The 25,449-nt window shown below is 43.7% G+C and overlaps 1 protein-coding gene across 1 annotated transcript in view; it reads left to right on the top strand.

Annotated features, from left to right (window-relative positions):
* Positions 1 to 6,113, top strand: part of Cenpf (centromere protein F) — a 46,125-nt gene extending 40,012 nt beyond the window's left edge. The window contains 2 exon segments of the mRNA XM_028876763.2: positions 93 to 271; positions 5,088 to 6,113. Coding sequence (XP_028732596.1) covers positions 93 to 271; positions 5,088 to 5,291 — 383 coding nt within the window. The 3' untranslated portion in view covers positions 5,292 to 6,113.
* Positions 6,114 to 25,449: the final 19,336 nt, after the last annotated feature.

Here is a 25,449-nt window from a genome sequence, read left to right on the forward strand (position 1 = left end):
ACATACAAGCATCTGTACTCCATTGTTAGCCCAGCTAAAACAGAAAGTCCCTAATGAATGCCATTACTGACAAGCAGCCCTTTTGCCCTTAGGGTTTGCTGACATTCCTACAGGAAAGACAAGTCCATATATCCTGCGGAGAACAACCATGGCAACCAGAACCAGCCCCCGCCTTGCCGCACAGAAGTTAGTGGGATCCTCACCAATACCAGGCAAAGAAAACATTGCAGAGTCCTCAAAACCAACAGCTGGTGGCAGCAGATCACAAAAGGTAATCTGTGAATGTCATTTCCTGCCTGCCAGCCTGGAAGTCTGTTAGATGACCCAGGGTTGGCTGCTGCAGTATTTGACTCGGCCTGAGTGAGCAAGTCCAAGGATAGATACATTTCAGTTTCCTGAGGCCTAATCTCCTCCTCTACCTAAAGGACTGCTTGTAAATAGCTGCCTAGGAAGGGGTGTTACGGGAACCTCAGCACATTTGTAAGAGACTTTCAAGCATGGCTTAAAAGGTTGAAAGAGTTTGTTTTCCTTTGGGCCCCGGGTTCTGGTCACTGGGTTTTTCACTCTATTCATCTCCCATCAAAGCTTCTGATTCTCTGTGGACTTTATTCTTTACATTGTACAAAAGGTGGAGAATATATGCTCAGCTGATTTTTATTCATAATACTGTAATCATACTAGCAGCACCATTTCTGCACACAGTACATGTGTCTTACTTAACTTTTCTTTTTAAATCCCAGGCTTGGCTTAAAGTCATTGTGTAGCCAAGGCTGGCCTTGAACTCTGATCTTTCTGCCTCCACCTCCTAAGTGCTGGCATTAGAGATGTGCACCCTGGGGCACTGTGCTAACTGAGCTGCACCCACTACTGTTCCTCCCTCCCTCAGGTGTCTTTGTTGAGCTCTCCCACTGGGCGAATGGACCAAGAAGGTGACGTTCCTGAAAGACTGGAACCTCCACAGTTCACACCTCTCTCTTGCAGCTTGTTGTAGTTCTCAAACTGGGAACCATGGGAATAGTCTTAGAAATTTCTAAAGTAACTTCAGGAAGTTTTAAATTTGTGATGTTAGTTTGCTCACTTGTCAGAATTTAAGTATGCCATCAGATAACCTTCAAGTAACCAAAAAGGTTTTTCACAAGTGTAGTTAGTGGCTCCTAGGTGTCAGAATCCAGAAACATTGGTGATTGGTTGTATCAAAACAGCAACACACTGCAAATTGGTTTGTTTGATTGATGTGGAAATGCTATATATAGTTAAACCTTGTCATACGTTTTCTTATAGCTTGTAAGTTAAAGTTAATTTAACAGTGAGGAAGGGTCTTAAACTTTTCATACACTGGAATGGAGCTGGCCACTCTTCATGGTTGAAGTAGTCTATCATCCTGTGCAGTTTTCTCCTTCTCCTCAATTAGTGTCTGTTTCCCTCTCTCACTTGGAATCAACTGTTGGCACTGCCAACAATATTGGAGTACAGTAGAGTGGGTCCTGACTTCCCCCACTGCTGAGGAAGCTCTGTGGAGTAGCAGGTTCCCTGAAGGAGGGAAGCTGGGAAGCTTGACCAGAGCTGATGGCATAGCCACAAGGCTAGGAATCAGGTATCGGTGCTATTATAGACTGCCATTTTCTAGATAGGTGTTAGGGAGCTCCCTGTCCCCCCTCAGTTAAAAAAAAAAAAATCCTACTCCTTCCTCTCTGAGGCTTATGTGATACAGATGTTCTATATGTCAGGCTCCCTTACAAGGAAACCAGCACTAAGCTAGGATCTGGACTCCACTGTCAAAAGGTCCTTATTCCCTTGGTACTGCTTGCTCAAGTATCTGTCTTCTGATTTGCAGTATGTAACTAGTTATGTCTGGGTTGCCTGTGTCATCATGGCTAATGAAAAGTCTGACATTTAGCAAATGGTTGTGGGATAAATGGAGCTGTGTATGTTACCTTGAGTGACTTTCATAATAAGATTTTTATAAAGATAGGAAACTGTCCTATGAAGTCACCACAGGGCCTTTTCTTCCCTCCCTCCCTCCCTCCTTCTATAAGGGATTGATGGTAAAAGCAGTTTGCATGTGGTGTTGAGATTTAGTTCCTGGGAGAAAGAGTTTTGCACACTAGGGGGCCTGCACCCCACACTGCTGTGGAGGGAGCCTGATGGTACAGAGCAGTAACCATGGTTTCCTGCAGATTTGTGTTCTCTGCATAGCTACATGCAGTCTAGTTGGCACCAGCAGTTATGAATTACAAAGCAGTTTTCTGCACTTGAAGAATGGCAGGGGGTCCTCTTGAAAAGAGGGTCTAGGAGACTTTCTGATTAGATTCACATTTTAAAAACATAGCCTACTCATTTTCACTTTAAGTCAGCATTTTCTGAGATGTTCTGTAAAAAAATACAAGTATGTTTCATCATTTAGTTTAAAAAATACAGAACAAGATTTTGTTTACTAAAGCAGGTACTTTGACACTCAAAACTGTAAATTCTCCTCTAAGGTGAAAGCTGAGTTCAAGGCAGCTCCTTAGTCATTTATTAATATCTGATGAATTCAAGGTAGGGAAGATGCATTGGGTGCATTGTTGTGTTCATCCTGTCTCTGAGATGAGGAAGCCCAGGAAATCCTACTCTGCCGGAGACAAAGGAGCTGCTGTTTATATATATAGACTTGATTCCCTGACTGCTTCTGCTTGGTGGGCTGTCCACATGGATAGTAGTGATGGCCTTGAGCAGAGGGTCAGTTAACAGATCTTTGAGGACATTGCAGCCCACCCCCCAATCCCCTGCCAGTAGGACTCATTTCTAGCAAGTTGCCCACATCTCTATTCTCTCCCCATTCTGTCTGCAGACATCGCTGGTGAGATGGGGAGTGGCACTGTCCGATAGACTCAGGGCCTTGCCTGGTTATGGGCCATTCAGAAGCGGACTGTCTACATGAGCATCACACTCACACTTGACATTCTGATCACAGAGTGTAACTGACTCAGTTCCATGTCAGAAGAGCCAAGGAATGTTCTGCAGTCACTTGGTTGGGTCTTGCTGTCTCAGTTCCTTGTCTCTGATCCGTCATTCCCCCTGCTTTCCTCCTTTTTTCTTTTGCTGAATGCACCTAAACACTTAATGTCCCTGTGACTGATAGATTCAAGGGAAACCCTTGTCGTGGTCTGATTGCTTCCCTTAAAAAGAAAAAATAATGGTAGTACCGATAAAACTTTCTCCCTTCAACTTTTCACACGGGATAATTTCCCACCAACTCCTGGTCTTTGGCTACTGGTTTGTCAGTGTCCTGTGCACATGATCTGAGATAGAAGCAGGCTTTGAAATTTGCTGTGTTTTTTGTAATGCAGCATCTCTAACTGCCCTTTAAAGTCACATGCTTCCTGTAGAGAAAATATGAATGGAAAAAGAAGCTCCATTCTTTTTTCCTATTTCAAAATGGTACCTGGAAATCTTACTTAGGGAGTGTCTGTCGTGTAGTTTTTCTTGGGACACTTGCACTGAAGACCTAGCTGTACTTGCAAAATAGTTATTCTTTTGAAATTTTCATTAATCTTTTCGTTTTTGGAGGGTGACGTGCAGTACTAGGCAGAATTGAACATAGGGCTTTGTGCATTTAGGCAAATTCTCTACCACTGAGCTCCTTTCCTAGCCCTCCTTTTAATTTTAGTTTTTAAGACAGCGTCTCTCCAAGTTGCCTGGCTGGCCGGAATTTACTCTGTAGCCAGTTCAAGCAGGCCTTGTAAACTGCTGTTCTCTTCCCTTAGCCTCCTGAGTAGCTAGGTTGGCAGGCCTCGCTGGGCCCCTTAGGTATCTGGCTGTCTTTTGCTTTGTTTCATTTTTAGCTGCATCTCACTATTGTGCAGGCTAGTCTTGAACTCCTGATCTCGAGTCTCTCACCTTGTTGCTCTGTTTTCTTCTGAAGATCCTGCATATGAAACTTCCATTCTTGCTTTTAATTTCTTGTTTATGTACCTCCTTGTCTTTCACCTTATTTTGGGACAGGATCTTTTATTGGTCTGGAGCTCACCAAGTAGAATCAGCTGTTGAGCCAGCAATCCCTAGAGCACTATCATGCCCAGCCTTTTTATTTGGATTCTGGGGATTGCACATAGGTCCTCATGTTTACAGGGCAAGCACTTCATAAATAGCCTTCTCCCCAGCCCTTCTTGACCTTATTCTCATACCTGATTTTTCCTCATTATTCTATATATCATAAATTTTGACTTAACTACATCAACATCTTAACCATTTCTTAAAGTTTCGTTTTCTGGTATAACTGCTTTCATCTAAAAGATACAACATCATGAGAGATTTATTTTTTCTGGACTTCATTATTAGCATAACTGTCTTCCAAATCCAGTATGGAAACAACACTATTAAAAGAGTGATTGAGAGCCTGGCAGTGCTTGGGAGGCAGGGGCAGGTGGATCTCTGAGAGTTTGCCAGCCTGGTCTACAGAGTGAATTCCAGGACTACACAGAGAAACCCTGTGTTGAAAAACCAAAAAAAAAAAAAAAAAAAAAAAAAAAAAAGAAAGAAAGAAAAGAGAGTGTGATACTTCAATATGGGTCCTAGGTATTTGACATGTTGCAAATAGTTTTTTCCCCCTGAAGTCAGTTTTATGCATTTGTATTGCACTTACTGTGAATGCAGCAGGGATTCAGGACCAATGAGTCAGGTTTAACTCTTGCTTTCAGGGAGGAAGATATTGAAATTTTATTCCCCCCTACAGAAGAGCTGACCTAGGTGATCAGTTTCATCCCTTGGGAGTGGGAATGTGAGCAGGCCTGATGGTACAGACCTCTAACTCCACCAGTGAGGGAGGCTGAAGCATGTGGATCACAAGTTCAAGGTCTCTCTGGCCTATAGAGTGAGTTTAGGGCTAGCCTGGGCAATGTAATGAACCTCTATTTCAAATCCAAAGTAAAAATAGGGCTGAGAATGTAGGTCACTGGTGGGCCACTTGCCTAGCATGTATAACATCCTTGGTTCAATCCCCTATAGAACAAAACAATGACAACCACCAAAAAATGTGACTGTGATTTTGAACCCACTGGAAAATGTAGATGTGATTTTGAACCTCTAACAAATTATGTATGTTGCAGGTCAAGGTTGTTCAACAGAGCTCGGGGGATTTACACACTGCCTTCCCAGAACACCTAGAGAAGTCTGTCACAGCCAGTAATGTTCCTGGGAGAAACTCCGCAGAGAGCCCCAAGGAGGGCCTGAGGGTCAAGCAGGGCTACCCTGCCTCCAGCCCAGCTGCTGGGCCTGACCAGAGAAACAACGAAAACTGCCATGTCCAGTGAACTGTCAGGGTTGCAGAAGGTGGCAGTATTCAAACCAGTCTGCCTGTGGGGACTTGTCTTTGAGCCACAAACACTATCACTAAAAAATAACTGAATCCTAATGCTCTACGTGGCCTTCATGTCTCTCCATTCGTAAGATGGGAAAAGTTTGGAAGCACCTACCTATTACCTACTTGTTCTTAAGCACGGTGTAAATAGTTGTGGATAGAGCTTGAGAATTTGCTGCAATTAAATGGAAAGCACCATAGTGACTTGCTTGTATGAATTTACACTTAGAAAACCCTGCAATGATTTGATTTAGGATCTTCCTGTGTAAAGTGTTAGGTGTGAAATAGTTGTAGATCAAGAATTTGAGCTGAGTAAAATGAGGAGAACCTGTGTGAATGTGGTGTCTTCATTCTTTCAATGTGTTTCATAACCCCTGCTCATATAACCTGTATATAATGTGTGGGGAGCATTGGGGTGTGTATTTATTTCTAGTTAGTCTGATTGTTGCAGACACCTTAGAGGTGATGTAGATCATGTTTACATTCACTATATTTTTCTTGTTAAAGTCATCATAGTTCTTTTGGTATACATGGCTGTATTTGGTGATATATTAAAATATGTTCTCATAAAAATCTTTGTAAAAATTATTTTGTAAGTATAAAAGCATTGTGACTAGTGGCACCATGTAATGTTAAGATGTTTGAACAATTGGTACAGATATTTGAATACCAGTATGCTTACTGAATATGAGACATAATTTGGAATGTTGGTCATACACATGGTATAAAAGTATGGATACCTTGTCCTCATTAAATCACATCAGCAAAGGTACAAGAATTGTTTCTATCTATCTGTTGTAAAGATGGAGGCATTTGACCCACATTAAAACTCTTGACTAAGCCCCTGTGCCCTTGAATAAGGGTAAAGGTTTTCAGGATTTAAATTAATAGATAATTTATTCTTGGTTTTCAGTTCAGATTGGTATCCTAGCCTTCACAAATAGACATTTAAAAAAATGTCTCCAGTATGGTTCCATGTAGGCAGACTTTTCTTTCCTGCCCGCCAGTTCCCAAATAACTGACATGGAGACTTAATATTATGAATGCTCAGCTGATAGCTCAGGCTTATTACTAACTTGCTCTCACAATTTAAATTAACCGATTTTTATTAATTTAAATATTGTCCTGTGGCTCGTGGCTTTACCTGTCCTCCAAGTATTGCTCCCTCTGTGTCTCCTAGTGACTCCTCTGACTCTGCCCTCCTTCCCAGCCTTCTCTCTGCCCCTAAAATCCTGCCTAGCCATCAGCCAATCAGCTTTTTATTAACAATGAGAGCAGTACATGTTTACAGTGTTCAAATATTGTTCCACAGTAGTTCCACTGTTGGAAGATAAACCACTAACGTTAAGCTGAACAGTATCCATCTTCTTGAAAGTGTGCTGGCACAGTCCCAAGCGGTTCCAAGGAGGGACTGCTGGGGTCAGGCCAGCAGTTTTAAGGAATGCCTCCCGTGAAAGATCCCACACAGGGTGTTGCTGAGTACTTTCCAGGGTCCTCTTTTCGTAGGTCCCCCATAGCTCTGTTGTGACGTGGAATGCTTCCATTACTAGAAGCAATGGGTTCGTCCTTCGCTCGAGTGTGAAGCTGAGGGTAAAGAATGGTTTGTTAGTTGCAGCAATGAGGGGCATGTTGAAGGTGGTTCTTAAAGCAATGTCTGGATAGAAAGCAAAAGGCTTTCATTGGTGAAACACCAGTCATGTGTGGGCACATTCCGGAGCATGCTGTGTATGGAGTGAGATTGTAATGACAGATTCACTGTGTAGACTGGCTGGCCTACAACTCATCTGCCTGCCTGTGTCTCCAAAGTACCGGGGTGAAATGAGTATGCCACCATGCCCGGTAGGTCAGTACTTAAAACATGAGTACTTGTGATCCCTTTTCCCATGAGACTACCTGATATATAAAATAATCAGATGCCTGCTGATAAACTGTAAGTTTATTTTAGGCTAATGGGGATGTGACTCTTTGTTCAAGTATTGTATAATATGCTCAAGGAATGGAGTTTGATCCTCGTACTACCAGCAAAGCAAAACCTAAAATCTTTTGATGTAAATATGATTTAACCATTTTTTCCAAAGAAGCAAATTTGCTTCCCAATGAGATGAATGAGTATCTTTATTTTATATAAAGAATGAAATCTTAGCTGAGCCTTTGTTACTGCAGGATGTAAGAGCATTCAATATTTCCCTGAGTTGACTGATGCTCCCATTTTATAATCATCAGTGGGAACCCTGCTCCACATAAATATGTAGTACAAGATGGTGTAAGTATATTCAGAGCCATTTCAGAAATATAAATTCTGTCCCAATCTGAAGCCAAAATTCATTTAAAAATTGTGTGTGTGTGTGTGTGTGTGTGTGTGTGTGTGTGTGTGTATGTTATGAGTTAAACAACTTTTTTTTTTTTTTTACATGGCAGGGTTTCCCTGTGTAACAGCCCTCGCTGTCCTGGAACTCACTTTGTAGAAGGCTGACCTCGAACTCACTGAGATCTGTCTGCCTCTGCCTCTCAAGTGCTGGAATTAAAGGCAGGCGCCACCACTGCCCGGCTCAAACAGCATTTTTTAAAACCAAATATTCTGGAGTTGGTGAGATTGTTCAGTGGGCCCAAACCTGATTATCTGAAGAGGACAAGCTTCACAAAGTCTCTCTCATCTCCAAACACGCATGTGCATACCAGAATAGTACAAATTTAAAATCAATCCAAAGATAATGCAACTTGATACATGCTAAAGAATGACCACAGGAAAATACTAAGTTTCTGTTGTCTGCAAACCATTGTTTTTATAACAGCAGAAACCTTAATATGCAGTGTAAAAAGTGTTGAATGTAAAAACACTGCAATTCACATCACGTAATAGTGTCGAGTCTGAGCTGTAGTGTGACCCCCTAACCCCAATTAAGTTACATGAGTTGCCACCCACAGTTTTAAGAGCTGTGCTTAGGTCTCATATAACAGCTAGGTGGCCCTGGTTTATATGGCTCTTTGTCTTTGGATGGCCTAACCTCAAAGTTAACTCACCATTTAGAGGGATAGCAGTTATTTTCCTGTGAATATGAAAGTTGGATCCTAAAAATGACTAACACTTTTTATAATCAGAATTGTTGAAAGTTGGCAGCATGGGTCCTGAGCTTGGGCTGTATATGTAATGGAAAACAAGTGTGTTGGTTCCAGTGTCTTAAAGAGTGGCTGAGTTACTAATAGAACACCAGCTGATTTATATGGGCAAACAAATCAAGTTCAGAGATCTGGGGATTTAGTTCTCATCTGCACAATGAAGGGAATGGTGTGGTAGAAAGAAATTTTCCTTGAGTTGGAACTGAAATGGCTGTTTGTGTTTGTGACCGTTGTCAGGATTCCTGTGGGACAGCATATTCAGTGAGGGAGTGACATCTGAGGTTCAAGTGTAGCCTGGTTGCTTAGGAACCAACCCCCTACACACACACCCCAGTGTGTTTACCTCCAAGATTCATTTGAGTTTTCTCATTTAATTCCAAATTGATCTGTCTTTTCAGTGCTGTTAAGTTTCTAGATGTATTGACCTGGAAAATTTAGGGCACTCCTTTAGTCTACAAGGGGCAATGGATTGAGTCTGCAAATGACTTCTAACTACTTTCAGGGACTTAGAACATTGGTTGTCGTTTTGGAATTTCTGGGTTCTTTCAAAATCACTTGAAGGCTAGCAATACATCATAAAAGTAATTTACATGGAAGACAAAGTGGCTGGTTCCACCAGTCCCAGGTTCACGGCCCCATGTTCTTCGCAGTGCTCTTGTGGTTGGAAGTTGGGGTGGGTGTTGTATTAAAGAGGACACTGACAACCTGGAGTTGGCAGGTGCTAGCTGGCATTTGAGGACATTTGAATTGTGATCTCTTATCCATTATTTGGATGTGAAAGTACATCTCCAGTCATGTTGGTGTTTTTTTCAAGTCTGACGTGTGAGGTCCAGGCTTTGGCCTCCCGTGGCCAAGATGAAGTAGCAGTCCCTGGTAGAGCTCTGACTCGTAGATCTGGACCATGTTTAACATTGAAGGTGCTTCCCATCAACCTTGTAGAATGTGGTTATTCTCATGTGATGAAAGATGCCATGTATTAGTTACTTCCTGTTGCTATACTCAACACCCAACAGGAAGTCTTGAGGGAGGAGAGGTTTATTTTGACCTGAATCGAGGGGCTGTATTTGATGACAGGGAAGGCATGGCAGCAGGGTCATGAGCTGAGCTGACTGCAAGACTGCCCATATGCAAAAGCAAGTGTGGCCACCAGAGGAGGACGTCTGATGTCCAGCTTCCTGCCTTAGTCCCTTGAGATTGGGTGTCTCACTGAACATAGAGTTAGGCTGGTGACTGGCATGCCCCAGTGGTCCTCTCACCTCTGTCCCCCACTATTCTGCAGTTACTGATGTGCTATCAAGCCCAGCTTTTTATGTGGGTGCCAGGGATTTGAACTCAGGCCCTCATGCTGGGGCAGCAAGCATGCTTACCCACTGAGTCATTTCCCCATCCCTAACTTTTAAAAACATTGAAGCTAGAATTGTTAGAAAAAGTGTGTTCCTCCAACATGATAGGTTAGTTTTAGATCAAGTTCAGTTCTCTAAAAGATGACTGGAGACCAGTCTGTATACAACTAAACCTGGACTTAGCAAAGAAGTTTAATTCACCACAGATTTGTGTATAGCATTTAATTGCTAATCATGCAAATGAGCCATATACTTTTCATTTTTTTTGTTTAGCTCATTAAAAATACCCAAAGAAAACAATTGCTGCAATTTTACTTACAAATGAGTTGTGCTCTTTAAGTTCATATTTAAATTGGTTGTTTAGAACTCAGAATAGATTTCCTTATAGAAACAACATTGCAAATTGTACCTAAATTGAAGTAGAAAGCAAATTTAGCTCATAATATGTCAAAATGGCAATTAGATTTGTGGCAACTATACAAACCTCCATTCATAGTGCTATGGAAAACAGATTTTAAGAATGAGGTTGCCCGAGACGCATTTTGCTTCCCTGTAATCTTTTTTGCTATGTGCCCCCGCGCTTCTCTTCCTCTTTTGTGCCAGTTCACAGGAATAGCATAATGGTCTCAAGATAGACAAATGGGATGCAGACTTATGTCTGCCACCTTGCCAGCTCAGCAGCTGCTCCCAGAAGGGAGCGATGTCCTTAACGTTGGCTCTGACATTGTGGCCAAAAGCAACCCTCTAATGTGGGCATGTCTGGGGGTGTTCATGGAGGTGGCTTAGTCTGTTATGATACTAGCATGTCTGCATGCACATGGAAATAGCTTACTTTGTTGGTGTGGTGCTGGTGTGTCTATACATGCACAATAGTTATTTTATTGGGGTAAAACTGCTTTGGCTCTCTCTCTCTGTGTGTGTGTGTGTGTGTGTGTGTATGTGTGTGTATGTACACAGATATGACTTATTTTGTTGGTATTTTAGGAACTCACAGAGAGATGTACCCCCAAACCTTATATAGTTTGTTCACTTGTAGATTGAGTTCAAACCCCAAGAATGCCCACTAACCTGGCAGATGAATGAGGTTATTATGTTTATCCTTCTGCCCTGGGTCTCTAATGGATGACCCCAAGGCTAATGTGTAAAATCCTGCTTGCCAGACCTGGTCCTTGCCATTTCAAATGCTTTATCTCATTCATCCCCTGTGACCTGGGCTCTGTTTGCTAGGCAGATTGTTCACTTTTAAAACAAACCAGAGAATCTAATCCCCCACACACCGAGAACTCCCTGCTTTTCTTTTGATTTTAACATTATGGCCATACAATGATAGAACCTAGGAACCCGGGTAAGCTCTCTGCACCGAGCTACACCCTCAGCCATTATTTTATTTTTAACTTTTTGGATACTGAAATGTGGTCTCACTCTGTAATCTAGAATGGCCTGGAACTCACTGTGTAGCTTAGGGCAGGCTCAGACTCCTGCCTGTCCTCCTGCTCCAGTTTCCTGAGTTCTGGGATTACAGTTATAAGTTATCATATCTGGTCCACAGCTTTTCATTATTTGCATATACCATCTCAATAGAGTAAAGGCCTGCAGATGTTGAATAACTTGCTTGCTTGCTAATCAAGTTCTTTTCAGAGTTCCATTTGAACCCACAGGGTTTCTGTTAGGGATTTACCCAAATGATACACTTGAAAATGTGACATCTTGATTCCCAGAAGAAAATGTCAGTGTAGTAGGAACGGGGAATCCCAGCTCTCCACATTGGTTTTCTCTGGTGCTTCTTTGTATGGGTGGGAGAATGGATAGGTGTCTCCAGTTACAGGCTTTCTAGCAAAGCATTGGGGCATTCTGGAGCCTTTGATGTGAACAGAATCTCTTGACTTGAAATGGCAGCTGAGCTACCTAGCAGAGTTCTTGACAATGTTCCCACAGCCTCCTGTTAGATCTAGCAGTCCTGGGGAAGTCTACACAAGGATGGATTTGTTTTAGATGCCATCTGTTTGTTGTTTTAATGGTCGACTTTTTAGAGTCAAGCCAACAGGAGGTCATGAAAGTGCCATTCCCTGTTCCCTTTGTGCCTGGCTGACCACATACAGCCCATGTAGTGACCTGGCAGTCAATTGCCTGGGACACACAGAGAAGGAGAGAAATGTCACTGTTCTGATGGGTGAGCTGAATGTAGACCATTTCCTTCTGAAACAACTCAGGGAAAGAGGGATAAACATCAGAAGTTGGATGTTCAACTTGTGCTGCCAACACAGACTCAATCCAGGTGGAAATACCAGATGTGCTTGAGCTTGCATTTAACCTGTCTTCATAGTGGGACCAATGTTTCAAGAATTCAAAGCAAGTTCTTATTGGGAGGATTACTGCAGATTGCACCCACCAATCTGTTGTTTTGAGAACCAGAAGCCCAGATTCGCATCCTAAATCTTGTTCCAGCATATGAAATGAAATGAGACGATTTCCTCCTGTGAGTTGGTCATAAACTCATTTAAGAAGAGAGCATGCGGGCTTGGAAGAGTTTCACTCTGATTTCCCAAATGCAGAGTGAAGTGTAAATCAGTGAGGAGATTATTCAAGCCAAATTCAGCCAGTTGTAAAAATCACCCCCAGAGAGAACAGGCTTTGTTGTGTGGCAGAGACGGAGAGTGTCCATCCAACTGTCACTTCCGCTCTCTTCCTGTCAGAGCAGCCAGCTTTTGTTCAGATGCTTGGCATCAGTGTGCTCCGGGAATGCAGACTGTCCCCCCAACCCTGGGGTAATTAGCATAAGCCAATTAGGGCAGTCCTCTTGCAGTGTCTGGTTATAATGACCATCCCATAGTAACCAACTGGGACCTGCAAATGAGGTGTTTCCAGAAACACGGGGAACACCAGATTAGAAAGACCAGAAGGGCTGGGTCTTGATAACAGTCTGACTGCTGGACAAACCTTGGATTTCTTAGTATGTCAGAAATGTTAGAACTACTTTAAAATAGTTCTCTCTCCTCTCTCTCTCTCTCTCTCTCTCTCTCTCTCTCTCTCTCTCTCTCTCTGTGTGTGTGTGTGTATGCACATGTGTGCAGGGCTTTTGGATGCCAGGAGAGGGCATCAGATCCCATAGAACTACACTTACAGGCAGTTGTGAGCTGGAGCTCTTTTTATCCCCCCAGATTATACCCTAAAACTATTTTTCAAAGCATTTCCCAAGAGCAAATTCTTTTACTTCACTCACAGACTTGCTTATAAAGTGACAAAGGCTGTTCTCAGAGATTTGTTAGTGTGCACTTACTCTCTCTACAGCTTCTTTGACTTTAGCCTCTACAGAGTAAGGGAGCATGTTGAAAACCCACAGTCTGGTTCTACCTAGGTGGGTACAGGGAATGTGCCTAAAACTTAATTTTAGCCTATGCATGACCTCAGTGACAGTGAAGAATCCTCCAAGAAAGTATGTAATTACTGTGTTGGTGAGATGGTTCAACATCTAAAGGTACATGAAGTCAAGCGAGACCTGAGTTTGGTCTCTGGGCCCACAGGGTGGAGAGAGAGAACTGACTCCCAAAAGTTGACATGTGGCCTCCATGAGTACATGCATACGCACCTCTCCAATAAATGTCATTAATTTTTTTCTAATGCCTCTTAACAAATCTTTAATGTAACTTCTTACTCTGCCCATTGTGTTTTTCCCTAAACACATATGGTTTATTACTAGGTTGTCTGTATCACTTTGAAACTGACAAAATTGAGATCCTGAAGGGAAAATGGTTTCCTCTCTACCACACATGACCACCTAAAAGCTGGATTCTAGGCGCCCTTTCAGAGCATGTGGGTAGTCAATGTGAACAATCACTCGCCCTGTTCCCCACCTCTGGAAATGATCACTCGTGGCATTGAAGGAGTGATAGTTTGGACCATGTCAAGAGAACTAGGTCTTGAGTTCTATGTAAATAGCCCCTCACCGCCCTGCCTTAAAGACCAGGGGCAGCACTGGATGAGGTCAGCAGGGGAGCTGTGTTAGTTTGTGGCTGATAAGGAGAGCACTGCTGGAGAGATTACAGAGCCTCTTGGATTCTGTCCGCAGGCCTTCTCCAAAGTCCACGCCCACACTCACTTGACCTCTATAGTTTAAGGCTTTTCATTTTACAGCTCTCAAACACGGCAATATGTCCTCCAACAGCTTGTGAGTCAGCTTTTGTTACTGTGATAAAACACCGAGGAAATCAACTGGACGGGGAAGGGATGTGTTCTGACTTGTGGTCTCAGAAGTTTCAGTCTGTTGTTTCTGGGTGCCATTGCGTTGGGTTTGAGTTAAGGTGGGACATCCTGGTAGCAGGGCTGTATGGCAGACAAGGTTGCTTACCTCATGGAACAGGCTGGCAGCAAGAAAAGAGAGTAGGAGCAGTACCTCATGGCAAACCCCAAGGCCACATTCTCTTCTGCTAGCTTCTACCTCTTTTTGTCACAGCAGCCCATGGATTTATGAAGGTATCACTGGATTAGTCCATCAATGGAGTCAGACCATATCCAGCTTCTTCCTCAAAAACAGCGAACAACAAACTCCTTCTTATGGCATTGGGTAACATTTCAGAGCTAAACCCTAACCCATGATCTGGACTTTAATATTAGACAAAAATCTTTAGATATAATTGATGCACAGATCTAATTAATATTATCAATAAAAACCGGAGTCAGTTATCGAGGTAAAAACCTGAAAGATCACAGAAGCAGCTTGGAAGCCACAGAGCTTCCTACCTCTCCCGTTCCTCCAGTCCAAAAAGGCTGAGATCCTATCTCCGCCCCGCCTTCTCACTTCCTGTTTCCTCTCTGTATAGACCTCAAGGCCTCTATGGTTAACTAGTGGCTAGCTCCATCCTCTGACATTAAGCAAGCTTTATTTGTCAGAACACAAACAAAATATCACACAACATATAATCGGTCAGAATTTTAAGACCTCTTAGATTTCTTCCCTTTTCACGGGCAATCTGCTTGAATTGTTAGTTGATAAGAACCAGAATGAAATAAGAGATTGGGTATGTCCAAGGAAGTCCTTCATATCATCTTCAGATAACAGTAGAGGAAGCACTGCTACCTTATTTTTGAGACTAGTAACCAATTAACAGAAAAGTTAAGTTTTGGAGGGAAATTTAACTGAAAAGTGTCAGAGGGCTACATACCACCAAAGATCAAGTATAAGGACAGGTGAACAATTTATGCTGATGACTAGAAAAAGTACTGTATTTTAGAAAATGACCTACTTACTTTGTGTGCATGTGTGTATGTGTGTGCATGTGCGTTCCCTGTGTGTAGAGGTCAGAGGACAACTTGTAAGAGTCGCTTCTCTCCTTCCACCATGTGGACCCCAGGAACTGAATATGGGTTGTCAGGCTTGCTAGCAAAACTTTGTGTCCTTGGAGTCATTCCGTGGGCCCAAACTACTGGATTGTAAAAGTCAGTATAATAGTAATACAAAAAAAGGAAATACTGATTACAAGGCCTCCCTAGCTTTAAACATTACTTTTATTTATAGTAGAGCTATTGGGAATCCACTTTTCTCATGTAATTTTTCTTGACATGGCCACAGTTAGAGGCATGTACTACACACTACCACAGGAACAGCTGTTTGCCAGACTTTCCCCTCTACCCTCTGCTTGAGCATCAGCATTTTAGTCTGAGAAGAATGCACATTTTACAGGGTCTACTGTTTTCTGGCTTCATATAAAATTGTCCACTTTAACCAGGCATGCAGTTTATACCTGTAACTCTAGCTTAGGAGGCAGAAGAGGATGGACATAGCAAGTCACATGCTGGCCAGGACTCGTTAGAGACACTACTTCAAAGAAATTGATTTCTTTCCAATTCCCATTTGAACAGGTTCCTAGGCCCTCCAAAAAATATAAAAATGATTAAGTCAGGGAGCTTTTAAAATTTATTTATGTTATTCTGTGTGTACAGTAATTTTCCCTGCATATATGTCTGTGCACCATATGTGCAGAGTGCCTGCAGAGGCCAGAAGAGGGTGTCAGATCCCCTGGATTTACAGATGGTTGTGAGCTGCCATGTGGGTGCTGGGGATTGAACCCAGGTCTTCTGGAACTCACTTGGTAGCCCAGGCTGGCCTCGAACTCACAGAGATTCACCTGCCTCTGCCTCCCGAGTGCTGGGATTAAAGGCGTGCACCACCACCGCCCGGTGCCTCTGGGCTTTTTAAACTTTCTTTATTCTTTCTTTTCTTCTTACTCTGTGGCTGATTGTGTGGCTTGTGGCTGACTCCTGGTGTCCTCCTCTCCTTCTCCTTTTCTTGCTCCTCCTCACTTCCCTAGATTTCTCCTCCTATTTATTCTCTCTATCCAGAAGCCCCAGCTATCTCCCTTCTGCCTTGCTATTGGATGGTCAGCTCTTTATTAGACCAATCAGGTGTTTTAGACAGGAAAGTAAGACAGCTTTACATAGTTAAACAAATGCAACATAAAAGAATACAACACATCTTTGCATTACTAAACAAATATTCCACAGCATAAACTAATGTAACACACCTTATTCTAATATTCAACAACAATGAGCTTGACTAAGATTGGTCATGGGTCAGAAAGACTCAAGTGATGGTCAGTGAGAAAAACAAGACAAACAAACAATAAATAATCCTTACTGGTTGAAAGATTTACAGTTCCTTTGTGGAATTTAAATGCACATGTGTTGACAACACTCCCTCCTAATTTCAGGGAGGTCAAACACTTTCCTGAAGTAAAGCCAGGCAGAGGGGGAGAAATTGCATGGGAAGTTGGACTTTGGTCATTTTCTGTGAGCCTCATTTTCCTTTCCCTGAGTGCTAGGATTCTGCCACTGCAGGTATATGACCGCACATGTGCAGTTCAGTAGCTAAGTAAGGGGTCTTACATCATCAGTGTGCTGTGTGATTGTGCAAATGCTCACAGCACGGTCACGCAATCAGCGCAGTCACGCAATCAGCGCATGCACAGCGCAGCTCCTAAGCCCACCGGCGCATGTGCAGGGGAATCCTTAAAAAGCCAGACACAGACTCCTCCCTCCTCTTATGCTTTTTCCTCCCCACCCTCACCCTCTCTCTCCTGCATGTGTCTCTGCCCCAGGCCTGGCCACTCTCTGTCCCCCCCTTCCTCCTAATTAAGCTCTGATACTGGGTTTTGTTGTGCCTCTGACCTTTCCTCACACGGTAAAAGCACTGCATTTAAAACCAACACTGAGACCCCCGTTCAGTGTAGTCCTTGGTGGGATGGGTAGGAACTCTCTGGAGGTGGCTCCTGTGTCAGCAGGGAGGGGTCTCAGCTGTCAAGGATGACTGAATGTGACATTTGGACCCTGCTTCTCTGTTGGTCTCCGTCTGGCTCTCTTCTGTTTTCCTCTCCCCTGGGCTGCACCCATGACTCATCTCTTTCTGACCAGGCTGACTTATTTGTTGTTGATCCTGATATGGCTTTGACTCTCTACCAAGAAAAGCAAACTAACAAGACACCAAGCTTCTCCGAAGTACAAAATCATCCATACTCACTTCATTTTTAGGCAAATTAGAAAACGGTTCACCTATGATTCCAACATAGTTGTGTCTCAAATACCAGCCTAAACTTTCATCATATATATTGGTTTTTCACATACCATTGTCCATTTTTAAAAATCATACAAGTAATGAGTGTTCGTCAAGGAAAACTTGGGAAACACAGGAAACAGTTCTACTACTGGTCACCAGGAGCTGATGTCCCCTCCTCTCACTCTCACCCTCTTCTTCCGGTTTGCTATTGGTTCTTCCATCCCCTCTGCCTCAAGAAAGTCCGGAGCCAGGGAGGTGTCCTTGTCTCCGCCTGTGTCATACCTTGCCCATCATCAATCACCAAGGACTGATACATTTGTCCTCTACACTTAACTCCATCTATCTGTCTTCATGTGCTTTCCCTATGGCCTTCTATTTCCATCGTAATGGGTCTTCCTGCATCCATTGGCTCTCGCCATCTTGGATGCTGCTCTTCCTTTAATCAAACTCAACCATTCTTCCTCTTCCTCCTTTCTCTCCGACTTTCTGGTACAGTACTGATACTTAATAGAATGCATAGTGGTAGGTTTTGTTTTTAAAGATTTTAAGAGACTGTTTCATTCTCTAGCCCAGACTGGTTTGGAACCCACTATGTAGCCTACAACTACTCTCAAGTTCATGGCAATCTTCCTGCTTCACGTTTCTAAGTACTGGGATTACAGGTGTGTGCTACCATACCTGGCTTAAGATTTTAAGTTGCTGACATGCTCCCTGGACTCCAGGTAATCTGACCAGAACAGATTAGGACAGCAGTCATCATTATCCATGTTACTTATTTTTCTTCTGTTCATCATGTGTTGTGTTCATTATTTTATTGTTTGTTTTATTACCCATACCATTATGAAGCATACCCCAAAGTTCTTTTTAGACTTGGTATTTCCTAGAAAAGAGTGCCTAGCATGCAAATACCTTCAGTAAGTATTGATCAATCTATAGCTGTGTGATTATCAACACTGAACTATGCAATTGCTCTTTGTCTGTATAAAGATTTTTTTTTTCCCAAGTGGGAAACAACAATGTAATTGTCTTTTGGATTTTTTGGAGAAGACTACAGGGTCAAATGTGTTTCAACACATTTTATTTCAGTAAACCTTAGAGCCTTCACTCCAACCTAATTACATGGTTTTTACTTCCAAACCTACCCACCCCTCCTCACCTTTCCAAAGGATTCTCATTCCTCTTGGATTCCTTCCTTGCCTTGTTCTCCCAGGTCTGGTGTAAGCCCCGCCTTCTCTGCAGTCCAATGACCACCTCCTCTTATGATGACGCAGTGGTGATCCCTGGGGTGGTTACTTTGACGACAAAGCAACAGGTATTTATTTATGTGCATCTCCTACCTCCTCATGTGGAAGTGAAGACATTTGAAGACATCATATTCCACACTGAAGACCTAGAGAGAGAGGTGGTATTATAAATTCTAAAGAGAGACTCTTTATTATTTTTTTATTAATTCTTTGAGAATTTCATACAATGTATTTTTTAGGATATTTACCCCAACTACTCTCTATGACTTCTCATAGAACCACCCCTACCTCCTTGCACACCTCCATCTCTCTCTTTTTTAAATAATCCACCGATTCTAATTTGTGTGGCTCCCATGCTTCTAGCCATGGAGCTCTTTACTGGAATGTGGTCAGTCTACCAGGAGTTCCACCTCTAAAAAAAACTGACACTCCCTCCCCAACATCCATCTGCTGTCCATAGCTCCCCAGTTAGGGGTCGGGTCTGTGAGCCCTCTCCCCTCACACTGGAATGCTGACTGGCTCGATTTTGTGCAGGTCTGGCACAGGCAACCACAGTGCTGTGAGCTCAAGAGTGTAGCATTTGTCATGTTCAGAAGACACTGTTGTGGAATAGTTATTAGTTAAAAATGTGCTACATTCTTTTATGCTGTGGAATATTTGTTTAATGATGTAAAGATGTGTTGTATTCTTTTATGTTGCATTTGTTTAACTCTGTAAAGCTGTTCCTTTGCATGTCTAAAACACCTGATTGGTCTAATGAAGAGCTGAGCATCTAATAGGTAGGCAGGAGAGAGAAACAGGTGGTGCTGGTAGGAAGAGAGAATAAATAGGAACAGAAGAGAGAGAGGGAGGAGGGAGAAAAGAAGGAGAGGACACCAGGGGCCAGCCACCCAGCCACACAACCAGCTATGGAGTAAGAAGTAAAAAAAAAGGGGGTATAAAGAATAAAGAAAGGTAAAAGCCCAGAGGCAAAAGGTAGAAGGGATAATGTAAGTCAAGAAAAGCTGGCTAGAAATAAAGCCAGGCATTCATAAGTAAGAATAAGTCTCCATGTATTTACTTGAGAGCTGGGTGGTGGGTCCCCAAAGAGTAAAAACAACAACAAAACAAAACCCTACAAAACACTATTTCATCTTGGTGTTCCTTGACTTTGGCTCTTACAATCTTTTCCCCTCCTCTTCTGAGATGGTCCCTGAGCCTTTGGAAGGGAGTGTAACATAGACATGCCACTGTGGTTCCAGGACACTTCTTCTGGCTGTGTCACCTTCCCTTTTAGCCATCAGACAGCCATGGTCACTTTTTAATACTTAGAAAATGAGTGTTTAGCAGGCATGCAGGACTTGGACTTCCAAAGGGAAGATACAAAGGGTGGCGTTGCTCTACATCTATGAAAGGAATAGCTCTAGAGGACAGGGACTCTGCTGGGTCCGGAGTGAGTGGGGACCTCACATCCACCATCACAGAACACCTCCAAGATCTTCTCTGTTGGAACCTGGGATCTTGAAGATGGAGTGGCTTCTACTCCATTTCCCTCAAGTCCCATTTGATGAAAACACTGTCCCCATAACAGAGGCAGAGGCCAGGAAGCAGCCTGGGCCCCAGTCCCCTTCCCTCAGCCACTGTCTGAACTGCTTCCCAGCGGATCTGAATTGCTTCTGACCCACATCTCTTGGTTCTACAAACTGTAAGCAGCCATAGGCACAACTGGGGGTGGTGGTGTGGAATTTAGATCCCTCCACTTTGTTTGTCTGAACTAAATAAACCCATCTTCCTTTACTAACTTCTATTTCTTCATTTATTGGAATAGAAAGGAGCCAAAGCTCTGAGTAAGGACTTCTCTGACTAGCGACAGTCCTATGCCCTCCACAGTCCTGGTTCAGGTACGGGACTCAGCCTGCAAACACTCATTCCTGACTCTTACTTGGCTTCCAGTGGCCTTTGATGGTATCAGGACCTGAGAAGGGTGAGAGTTTGACACAGATGAACTAACATGGGCTGTAGCCATTGGTGGTGGGAGGAGCTACCTTCCAGAAAAAAACTGAGCCTGCACACAGCTGCTGCCTCATCGGACAGGTGGGTGACTGGCTCACAGGGAAGAGCCATGTGGCTGCTCAGTGTTCCAGAACCCACAGGCTCTTCTTCTTATCTAGATTAACACTATTGAGTGACATTCAGTATAACTAATTCTCAGTCTTCTGCATAAGTCAGACCAACAAGGTCAAAGATTGAGTCACAGATTCCTGTAGCCAGGAGCTCCCAGGAGCCCCATCTTTCCTTTTTGTTTTTTTTCAAGACAGGGTTTCTCTGTGTAATTTTGGTGCTTGTTCTGGATCTCGTTCTGCAGACCAGGCTGACCTCAAACTCACAGAGATCCTCCTGGCTCTGCCTCCTGAGTGCCGGGATTAAAGGCCTATGCCACCACCACCCAGCCCATGTTTCCTTTTTTAATAAGACTTTATATGGCCCTGCAGGTGCAGGAAGAGGGATTCCCATGTGTATAGTGTGTGAAAGTGTCCTACACCCCAGACAGGGTACCACCCGAGTTCACATTGTCTGTGTGGATCAGGTCTTCCAAGTGACTTTAAAAAGGTAAATGCAATCCCTGACAGACTGGTTAACCTAGTTACCTCCTTCTGGAGACAGGATCTTGTCCGGAAGCTCAGGCCGGCCTGGGACTCACTGCGCTGATCTGTTAGTTACTTAGTTTACTGCTGGGACATGATGCCTGGCAAGAACTAACTTCTGGGTATGGTGATATTTTATTTGTACTGAAATGTGATTTTATTTGTATGTTAATAAATGAAGTTGCCTGGGGGTCAGAGCTAATAGCAAGCCATCGCAGAAGCTGGGCAGTGGTGGTGCACGCCTTTAATCTCAGCACTTGGTAGGCAGAGCTAGGTAGATCTCTGTGTGTTCAAGGATACAGCCAGCATGGAGACACATGCCTTTAATCTCAATACTAACCATAGAAAACCTGGAGGTCTGTACAGACAGGCAGTGACGAGGCGGCCATGTGGTTGGGTTTACAACTAATGAGAAGGCAGAACAGAAAGTCTTTATAAAGACTTTAACACAGGAAGTAGGTCTCTTTTGGAGAGGTAGGACCACTGCGAGAGGAAGGGTAAGGTTTTTAGCTCTTAGCTCTGACCTCTTGGCTTTCTTCTTTGCACTGGTTCTGTGTTTCTTATTGAATAAGACAGTTACTTCTACATCTGGGGTGTAGTTTTTTGTTTCGTAGTCATAGGGTGCTGTCCATCATGGGGAGGGGATGGAGACAGCAGCCTGAGGCAGCTGATCACATGGCATCTACAGCCAGAGAGCGAGTGCTCAGCTCGCTGTCTCTCTCTTTGTAGCCCATCAACGGCACTGTCCACCTGCAGGTCACGTCTTTCCTCCTCAAACATTTCTGGAAACACACTGACACACTCAGAGGCAAAAGTCACTCACTATCTAATCAAGATGGCAATATTAACCAAGAGCTCAGACTGGCCTTGAACTTCCGACAAGAACTCCTGCCTCAGCACCTTCCAGAGAGCTGGCATTACAGGTGTGAGCCACCATTCCCAGCATAACCTATTCAATGATAAAACTGACTTTTTTTTTTTTAGCATTTCTTTGCTATAAAACACTTGCTATAGAGCCTTTGATTCCCTGCTTGCAGTCACATGCTTTGTGAAAGAAGTCCCATTTCTGCTTCCTGTTTGGCCCTGGCTGTTTCAGTAGTTGGGTGTTTGGGGGACACTGGGATGATAGAAAGGATCAGGTCCTAGTGGTCCTCCTGTCCTGGACTCTGACTCTGGTGGTAACAGCGTCTGAGGTCAGATGACTTGTTCCCTAGCTGACCTTTGTGCTCATTGCTCTTGTGTGCTAGGGGACCAGGCACAAGAGGCCCCTCCTCGGGGCTCTCTTTGTTCATCTGGCCTCAAAAGCAGTGCCTCTTGTCATAGCTGCAGCCTCTGTGAATTCTGTCTTCTCACCCCTTGGTCCTTCAGGGCTTATTTAACAATTCCTTATATCAAATCCACTGTCTAATTAACTGGCACTGCCTGGAGGAATCTCACCATGGCCCATCTCTGCTCCCTGGTCCTTGTGATCTTTGTTGAAAAAAATGCAGATCCACAGAGCATAGCATAGAAGCTAAGTGGAACACACTCACAAGCAAAAGGAGAGTGGACAACAGTCAGAAAGACGGCTGTGCCGAACTGCATGTTATGTGGGATGTATGTATCTTTAAAGTTTCTGGTACAAACAGCTTTCTTGGAGTGTGTTTTCTCATCCAAGTGATTGACAGGCCCGTTCGGATGAACTCCTAAGGGAGAAATGATGCTGTGTGTCTTTGTTCTTTACTGGAACTTGCTGTGACAGGACTCTTACCATCTGAGTGCTGTGTCTCCATCCAGGGTCAGAGATACCACTCAGATCCCATTCTTTGGAATCTGGACCCTGATATCTCAATTCCTGGTTTTCTGAGTTGTTGATCATCTCCAGTGACTTCTGTTGCTGACATCGGACAAGCGGCAGAGCAGCACCTCTGGTCTCGACTGGGCCTTGACTGATGAGCATCATGTAGGCTGACATTGGTGACATTGGTGATGAAACAAGAGTTCTAAGGTGGACACAGTGGTGTATACTGAGAATCCTAGCAACTAGAGACTGAGACAGGAGGATTGGAACTTTGAGACCATCCTGGGCTACATAGAAAGACTTTGACTCAGAGAGTCAAACAAATGAATGGATGAATGAATAAATGATATTTGAATTTATATATATATATATCTGCCAAATGTGAAAGGAGAGGCTGGTTCAGGACAGAAGATGCAAATAAGCCCTTCTCTTCTGCTGCTTCCAAACCACAGGAGGGAGCCACACAGAACAGAAGCATCCTCAACCCTAGGAAGCTGCAGAGCCTCAGACTCCCTGACCCCTGTTTGGGGAGGAGGGGCCTTAGTGGGAGAACCAGAAACTGATTTAAATATTCATTCCAACTGTTGCTCAGCAGGAGGGTGGGTGCATTTGGGGGACAAATGCCTTGGCTGAAGGTTGCCTGTTCTGAAGTCAAGGACCCTTCTCTAGTTGCACATACCCATTTATAGCAACTTCTCGAATTGTTTTCATTAAGGATGGGAATCATGAACTCATCCATAAGTGTAATAGGATACAAGGGTGTGGCTGAGTTAGGGGAAGAAGATACAATGTTCTTCATGTGACACAAGAACATTGTATCTTTCTGAATGATGGTTCTGGGAAATGGCTTTTTAGTCTGTTCTGTAGATGGAGAATTGGAAGTCTTTGCCAACATCCTCAGAATCACTCACCACATCGGTGAGAGATACAGACTTTCTATCTAGGTGTGTTGAATTTTAAACCCAAAGTCTGCCTATTAACAAGGAAGATTAGATGTAGGGAGGGATGGAGGTTCTTTTAGCTGGAAAATTCCTTATGATAATGAAGAAAGAAATAGATTTTGTCTTGGAGATCAAAGCCTAATGACTTATGTGAATTTCTAATGGACAAGTGGGAATGTGAAGGGGAGGGGTGGGAGACAGGAGAGCTAGAGGACGGGTTAGTCAAGACTAAGGATGTATGAAGAAGCTTTACAAAACCACACTAGTTTGTAAGTTAACTAAACAACAACAACTTCAGACAAAAGGAGCTTGACCAGAAGTGCCCTGCATGGGGGAACAAAGCTGTCCTTAAAGACGTGGGTTATTAGTGCTAGCCATAACCCACCTCTCTTATGAGCTATTGTTGGTCAGGGAGGCCCCCAAGGCCTCTAGGACAACACAGCTTTTGTTGTGGCTCTTGATTACTGTGTGGCTGCCCTTGCTTGTCAACACGACAAACCTGGCAGGAGGAACCTCTGGAAGAACTGCCTCCGTCAGCTTGGCCTGCGGCCGTGCCTGTGGGTCATCTTGTTGATGACTAATTGATGTAGGAGCCCACTGTGGTGGGTTGTACAAGAAAGGTAGCTGAGCAAGCCAGGAACAGCGGCTCAGAGTTTCTCCTTCGGTTTCTGCGTCAAGCTCCCACCTTCAGTTCCAGCCTTGGCTTCCCTCGACGATGCACTAGAATCTGTAAGTTAGCAGAAAGCAGCCCTTTGTAGCAGGAATCTTAAAAGTTCTTATTAATGAAATTAATGAAATCAGAACAGCCACTAGATACAAAGGCTAGAAAATGGTGGCACTCACGCCTTTAATCCTTGCACTCCAGAAGTAGAAATCCCTCTGGATCTCTGGAGTTCAAGGCCACATTGGAAACAGCCAGGCATGGTGACTCACGCCTTTAATTCAAAGAAGTGAGCCTTTAATCCCAGGGAGTGATGGTAGAAGACAGAAAGATATATAAGGTGTGAGGATCAGAAACTAGAAGCATTTGGCTGGTTAAGCATTTAGGTTTTGAGCAGCACAGTTCAGCTGAGAGCCTTTCGGATATGAGGACACAGAGGCTTCCAGTCTGAGGAAACAAGACCAGCTGAGACGTTAGCTGTGGCTTGTTCTGTCTCTCTGATCTTCCAGCATTTCACCCCAATAACTGGCCCCGGGTTTGATCTTATTAATAAGACTCTCTAAGATTCCTGCTACAGCCCTTCCTTCTCATCTGTGGCTGGTCAGTGTTCTCATCACGGCAACAGAGAAGTGAACAAGGACAGGTGCCCCCTCCACCTAGACGATGAAATCAACCTAGAGCTGATCAAGGAACGCTCTTCCTGCTGGCTAGCGTTCAGAATGCCAGGATGTGCTATGCTGACACTGGGGAGGAGAGACAGCAAAAGTCTTACCTAGCACTGGCCCCTGAACGCTATAATCCCGACCTGCCAAGCAAAATGTTCTCACCGGGGCAATGCCAGCAAGGCTGTGTATG

The sequence above is a fragment of the Peromyscus leucopus genome, chromosome 15 (assembly GCF_004664715.2).
Source record: "Peromyscus leucopus breed LL Stock chromosome 15, UCI_PerLeu_2.1, whole genome shotgun sequence".
NCBI classification, from domain to species: domain Eukaryota; kingdom Metazoa; phylum Chordata; class Mammalia; order Rodentia; family Cricetidae; genus Peromyscus; species Peromyscus leucopus.